Source organism: Nicrophorus vespilloides, unplaced genomic scaffold, assembly GCF_001412225.1.
Source record: "Nicrophorus vespilloides isolate i.1.1-1 unplaced genomic scaffold, Nicve_v1.0, whole genome shotgun sequence".
Classification (NCBI taxonomy): Eukaryota; Metazoa; Arthropoda; class Insecta; order Coleoptera; family Silphidae; genus Nicrophorus; species Nicrophorus vespilloides.
Window position 1 is genome coordinate 1 of NW_017097688.1, and position 7,386 is coordinate 7,386.

General features: G+C 28.4%; 1 protein-coding gene across 1 annotated transcript; it reads right to left on the reverse strand.

Annotated features, from left to right (window-relative positions):
• Positions 1 to 2,919: 2,919 nt before the first annotated feature.
• Positions 2,920 to 5,163, reverse strand: LOC108560726 (venom acid phosphatase Acph-1-like). Its single transcript, XM_017918394.1, has 6 exons — positions 5,022 to 5,163; positions 4,352 to 4,450; positions 4,044 to 4,283; positions 3,802 to 3,987; positions 3,355 to 3,693; positions 2,920 to 3,169 (listed from the first exon to the last, which is right to left on the reverse strand). The coding sequence occupies exons 1-6, from the start codon at positions 5,103 to 5,105 to the stop codon at positions 2,996 to 2,998; spliced, it is 1,122 nt and encodes a 373-aa protein (XP_017773883.1). The 5' UTR covers positions 5,106 to 5,163; the 3' UTR covers positions 2,920 to 2,995.
• Positions 5,164 to 7,386: the final 2,223 nt, after the last annotated feature.

Genomic DNA, 7,386 nt, shown 5'->3' on the forward strand with positions numbered 1-7,386 from the left:
TGGAATTCCATAATATTTTAAACAAATATTCGTTTTTTTTTCTAAATGTAAATTATCAACAAAAATTATCTTAACAGGTTTTTGTTAATTTGCTTTTTAATATATATATATATATATATACATTTTTCAAGAACACGAAGAAGGTAAATGTTTATTATCTTCTCATTAACAACAAATATGCATATCAATACACGCAAGAGAAAGTAGTGTGAAAAACAAATTAAACATTCAAAAACGGTACAATTTAAGAAAATATACATCAAATTACGATAACCTATTTACGTTGTTTTTAGTAAAAAATAATTAATTGATGATGATAATCCAATTAAGAAATAATAACAACACTAGGTTCAAATAAATAATAATTATGATGCGATTAAATTACTCTTGTTTATAATTTAATTAAAACCAGTTTTTGTTACATTACGAAACTTTGTTATTAAGGTTTTATGTTTTGAAAAAAAATATAATTTTTCTTCTTTAAGCAAAAAGACAAATATCACCTTGATTCACACCTGCAGTTCCACTTAATGTTAAGTTTAAAAAATGATTTTTCACCTTCAATTTTGTAAAGTGCTTGGTATTGATTTGTATACATAATAAATAAAATATTATTTACATATGTATTGTTGGGATTGCCTACTTTATTGCAGGTAGGTGGAACTTGAACTTCCTTCAAATAATATAACATTGATAAATGACCTCCAAGTCTTAGCGGAACTTTCTAACTCTAATTTCACATGCAATGTATGCGTATCAAACACATTTCATCTATGATATTATTTATATTAGAAAAAAGCATATATATTTGTTGAAGTAATATAAAAGATTTATTTAGAAGCTAGAATCTTATGTAATTATTTTATAATTATCAATATCATCATTATTTTGTCAATAACATAATCTAATTAATTATTGTAACATAATTATTAAAGCTGTGTTTTTGTTATTATCTTACTTACAATTTAATTATTTGTTATAAAATTAATATAGGTTTCTGAAGGTTGATATAAATTACATAAACTTTTAAGTTTTTTTCATAGCAATTAATTTTCCAATAATAGTTTTTGCTTATTTCTTAGAAACGAACAACAATTTCTAATCTTTTATCTAGATGTTCTCAAATTGCTTGAATGTGTTCTTTCCTGTTTTTCTTTATTTGCATTTGCATATAAGTGTTTCAATTTAAAATTTGTAGATCTTGCCTATTTTTACTTGCAGATAAGATAATATCTGGTCAATTTGTACTAATTTGTTCTCATTTACTATTATCATCTTTTTTTTTCTAAAAATTTCCTTGGATATTTTAAAATACATTTTATCAAATTTTACATCGAAAACTAATAATTAATTTCATAATATTTGTATAAAGTAAGTTATGTTTCACTCTTACATAAAATAAATCTTCGTTTATTGTTTTCGTCCAGTGAATACTTTCAGAAACACCAGATCTTTATTTTCAAATTAAGCTTTATCTTGAATCTACATGAAAAATAGTTTTCCTATAATGATATGATACGTAGATGATTAAAGTAGATTTTAAGTATATTTCTTGTTCATAGTTATAAGTGAAAGATTCTTGCCTAACTTTTACTTGCAGATAAGATTGTGTCTGGTTAATTTCTACTAATTTCTTCACATTTACTATTATAATCTTTTTTTTATTTTCTGAAAAATTCTTTATAAATTTTATCAAATATATATTGAAGTTATTACATAATATTTCTATAGTTTCTACTTTTGTTGATTTTGTCTTTCTAGTTTCAGATTAAGCTTTATCTTTAATTTGTTTTAATCTACCTGAAAAAAAAAGTATACCTATAATGATACAATATATAGATGATTTATTATTTTAAGCACTTTTCTTGATCATAGTTATCAGTACAAGTCTATTATTCCGGAAAATAACTGGTACTAAAAATATCACAAAATACATTTTATAAATCAGTATAATTCCTTTAAATTTTTTCAAGTTTATATATTTGATAAGAATATTTATTTATAAAGAAAATTTCCTTTAGATATATTGTTTCGATTTTATTAATCATTTGGAAATGTACATCCTTTAACTTCTTTCGTTGATACTTCTTAAACACATTTATATAATCTTAACACATTAACAAATATTTATATAACAGAATGAAATAAAAGTGCTTAGAAAAACTTTAACTAATAATTTTTTCAATCACTTCAATTTCAATCAACAATTTATTATATTCAATACATTGTTCTCAATTTAAACTTTAAAATTTTACCTCTTTTTTTAATTCTTATTATTTTTTAATAGAAAATATAATTAATAATTTATTTTGTTCAATTTTAAATAAAATAAATCAATTATAATGAAATAATAATTTATAATCGATTAATTAGATTCGTCGATTATCAACTGTGTCTAATTTTAGAATTGAAATAATCAATCATAATCAACTAATTAACAATTATGTCTTTAATTTAATCCTGCATTCACTAGTATTTGTTTAAAAGATCGAGGCAGTGGTATCCTTCGTTTCTAATGAATATTACGTAGTTATAGATAGATTTACTTTAAACAAGTACCCGAGATATGCAAAATAAAATAATGAAGAGTATATTATAATTGCTTGTTATTACCATTTTTAGGTATAAATCAACGTAGTTAAACAGGAAGTGTGGAACATTAAAACGAGTAATTTCAACGAAGACGTTATTACTTTAATCGCACTTTTCAATTATGCAGGTTAGTTCATGTAGCCTGCGTCATTCCAGATTTACGGTTTCCAAGGTTATTAAGAAATAGATGCAGTTTGTATCTCAGTATAAAAAAGCAAATCTTTTCGATACAATTTTTTTTATTTACAATTGTTTGTATATGACTATTAATTGCAGGTGTTATAACTAAGTAGATACTGGATATTAAAATAATTATTAACTGGTTAATTAACTAATGAATAAATATAATTTTTTACGATGATTGTAAGAAAATGAGTGATTTACGGGTGAGATTTTATATGGTTCATAAATAAATAGCGGCATCTGCTTGCGTAATCTCGCAGGCCTCGGCAATACTGACAACTGGAAGCAAGGCCTTCTGCAGGTCAATGAATTGATCGATCGGACAAAGACTTGCACAACCCGGAATCACCAAATCTTGAGCGACGGTTGCATCGGTCTTATTCCTATACCTCATCTAAAAATAGCCAGAAAGAAGACACGAAATTAGTAATTGTTAAGTATTTTTAGAATCCAATGATTGTAATAAAACGTTAGCAATTGCAACACTTATTTGTTGAGCTAACCGCAGTTCGGCCTTCGAGCTGTTTAACAGGAAGGTGTTTGACACCAAACGATAATGAAATAACGTAATTTAATTACCTGAATGTAATAGTTATCTGCGCTATCCTTTCGGAGCTCGAAAATAATTGCGCTTCCATAAGGCGGAATATGCGTTTTCAGGACTTTTAAGGAGTACAACATGAAGCCGATGGTGGATTCGTGTCCTGAGTATAAGTACATCTTAACATTCTTGTTACTGGACTCGTTAGCAATTTTTTCTTTGGAGTCGTCGAGGATCTTCTTCAGCAAATACCCGGCGTTGATGCGTTTAAGGTCTAAATTAGCGTTGGCGTAGCTGTATTGAAGGGCTGCGGTGCTGTACAATGGTTCTGGGTAAACTTGGCCAACCCATTCAGGCATCGGCAGTTTCAAATCATCCTGGAAATAAAATATTTTAATCAAGGGGATTTCCATGCGTGGTTTATAAATAGAATTTCCGATAAACGTGAGTGGAAATAACGCAAGGAATTCCCTCGGTTAACTTACTTCTGTGTTGACGATGAAATAGAACTCGATGAGATCTTCCAGATTGCGAATCGGCATTCCCGAATTGCGCTCGATGAATTCGAAGAGTTTCTTGTGAGGTTTAATGAAGACGTTTTGAATCTCTGGACGATTTGGTAGATTCTGCATGATCATCTTCTTAAGTTCGCAATTGTCTGGATGCATTAGCTGTTTAATCAATGGATGATTAGTTTTTGTTACAAGTTACTTAATGATTAACTCACGTCTTCCTCAGATTTCAATCTGCTGAAAACTGGGATTGGTTGCCAAGGCAAATCCTTATTCCAAAGTTGCGTTTTTTCTGGTGGAAATAGACCGGCTAGTACTAATTGGGCACTCATCAGAGTCCTCGCTGTGAATGTGCTCCTGGCTTCTAGAATACCATCGACGTAATGTTCCCCAAGGAAATCATTGTACATTTTCCTCAGAAACTGTCCCAATTTGTATTCTCCCATTTTACCGTTCTATTCAATAAAGGATGCAAAATTGAAGCGCATAAGGATATATTTGTTTGTTTTTTTACTCAAATTACATTCGTCAAGCCTCCCATTCCCACGGGATAGAAGGTGTCGTTAATGTTCGGATCATTCGGATAGAATTTGTACGTCGTCCTCTCTCCATGACGAAATATCTGTAAATAATTTCATTACTATTAATAATGGATAAAGAACCGAATTTTATTAAAATACCGGTTATTCTAATTCATAGACATAACTAATTGTTAACCAATGGAAATAACATAATTATACTTATATATTTATACATAATATTAATAAAGAGAATAGAAGAATAAATAAATCTGTCCAAATAAAACATATTTATGATGATTTTTTCTTAAATATTTTCAGTTTTTTTCTATATTTACTACATATAAAAATTAACTGAACATATTTATACCAAGAAAAATAGATTATTATATTTTTCGGTTTTGGTTTTATAGTTTAGAGATTTGCAAATAGTTGGTTAATTAATGTTTAATGATTTTTTTAAAATTAAATCAGTATTAAAATTTTACTTATAAAAAAAACGATGATTTCAATTTAAATATCGGTTATTAACATTTATAAAGTTATTTAAAAAACCGGTATTAAAGAAAAATCGGTTAGTTAAAGAAACTACTAATATCAAATTAATTAGAAATTAACAAGCAACAAAAGACCATTAATTATTAAATAATTAATAGATAGATTATTTGCACTTACTGTGTGGACTTGCACAAGTTCGGTGTCCGGCAGAGCGGCAATTACAGCCGTTAAGGAAAAGAGAAAGACGATCTTCTTGAACATCCTGTATCGTTGTTCCTCTAAGGAGAATATCGTCTGGTCCAGAACTGGCACATGTTGGTCAAGTTCAATTCGTTATATATTATTACCCCACTATTCCATACACGATTTTTTATTATCACTTTATCGAATATCCAATGATTGATGGAAGTCTGACCTCAAATGGGATCAAACAAATAACGAACGAAAATTAGTTGAAACATATAAAATAATAATAGTGCAATAGTTTTTGACAGAATCAATTTATCGCAGCGATAAGGAAACAATTAAACAAGAAACATTACGAGAAATGACGATAAATTCACCTGTTGCGTCATTATCCCATTGAATGTTAAAGCATTAATCAATTTTCTTTTATATGCTAGTTTCGAGAAAATCTAATAATTTTACATTGTTTATTTTTTTTTATTATTTCACGTGGCAGTTTGGGATAATATTTAGATAAATTGGCCGAAATATATTCAATCTCGCTGACCTAAATATTTCTGTAAGAACATACGTCATATAATAATAAAAAATAAGTTATTTAATATCAAATAACGTAGTAATAATGCTACAACTTTTGACAGATAAGCCATGTCGTGCGTACACATCTTCCGTATACTGTATCAGAAGGTGCAACTTTACTTATGAGATGTATGATGGCGTCATTATTGTTTTTTATGGACAAAGTTTCAAATTAATGCAATATATTATATCAAAAAAAAACTGAAGTAATTGTATAATAATGGTGAGTACACATCCACCTACACCGTAAGAGAAGGCGTGATAAAGTTGCGCATGCGTAATTTGAATTGTAAGATGTATAGTGTCTTCGCACCATTATTATTTCTATACGAAAATTACATAACTATACATAAATGTCTACAGAAATGTTCGTTTTTTCCACTAGACGATTAAGTCTCAAGTACTCGATTAGTCCGGTTTCAAACAGTGTGATATTAAAGAAAACATTATGCTTGGTATTACAGAAATTTTATTTTAATTTACTTTTATGTATTTTCAATATTGCAACAATAATTATTATTAAAATTTTACTATTAATAAAATAAATGATGTTATTGTAAATAATATTAAGGATCTATCAGATTAAGGATCAAAGTTTACTGCGTTATACTTGATCAGGCTATCATTTTTACGTAAATTGTAAGATGAATATCTGCTTATATTATACTTTTCATTAACTGCGACTCTTAGCTTTATTGCATAGCTCCACAACATCCTTTAAAACATAAACAAAAAAACCTTATAAACCACAGCTGTTTATTACTACAACCGTAACACTTAAATTTATAATATTCTAATAATAACTTGATAAAAAGCAGAGGCTATTTCAAAATCTCATGCTATGTTTTTTTTTCTTATTTGGTCTCTCGATTGCGATTAAATAAATCAGAAGATATCGCTGATGAGGTCGTACTAAAATTGGGAAATCCTCAGGCGGCGAAAACATGTCCGTTTACCAATATTTGTTTCATTTCGTACATTTTTTATTTATTTATTTGTTATTTATAGAAGACGCTTTATCGGAGTTGGTGCTAAATGATAAGGCGGATCCAATTGCTGAAAAGCAGTGACCGTAGACTGATGATGATAGCAGGAGGAGGTGTTAAAGTTATTTATCAATTTTCTTACTCTGTGTACATACTGATAATGACAAACTAATTTGTTAATTAGCTGATACCATGTTAATTGTTTGCTTTAACTAGAATGCTTATATTTTCGCAGACAGCCAAGTAATTGCAATTAGTAAGATTGTTAATGTCTTTGTTAAGTGTGCTACTTATCTTCCTAATCTCCTAACCAATGAAATATTATAGGAATTATATTAATATTGAAGACTATTATTTCGGTTCACAGAGTGATCTACATGTTTGCAACACGTAGATGGTTGTTTAGGTCACAGACGCTGCTGGAAAGTCACATCGGCAATAATGGTCATATCACAGTTCTCCGTTGATCCAGGTGTATGGATGCTGCTTGTAGATAATGTTTGTCGATATTGTTGATGTGTAGGTAAATATAATACCGGAGCTCTTGTAGAAGATGCGTTCAAAGGTCAAGATGCTATAGAAGATGGAGAGGTAATAGAAAATATAGAATGAGGTGAAGGAAGTAGGATGACGTCGGCTAATAAGAATGAGAGAAGAATTTCATAATTTCCTTAATAATAATTATATTTTTTGCAAAAATTTTGCTTAAAATTCAAGAGTGGTTTCTACCCCAAAAATTTGTTGCTTTTAATGTTTTAAAAATAATTGGTTCCGTGTTATTTTTTTTTTTT

Excerpts from the sequence above, each read along its gene's own strand:
- LOC108560726 (XM_017918394.1), bottom strand. The coding sequence starts at position 5,105 with ATGTTCAAGAAGATCGTCTTTCTCTTTTCCTTAACGGCTGTAATTGCC. Across the intron at positions 4,284-4,351 it reads GAATGGGAGGCTTGACGAAT|AACGGTAAAATGGGAGAATA; the intron begins GTAATTTGAGTA and ends TTTATTGAATAG. Across the intron at positions 3,694-3,801 it reads ATTTCATCGTCAACACAGAA|GATGATTTGAAACTGCCGAT; the intron begins GTAAGTTAACCG and ends TTTTATTTCCAG.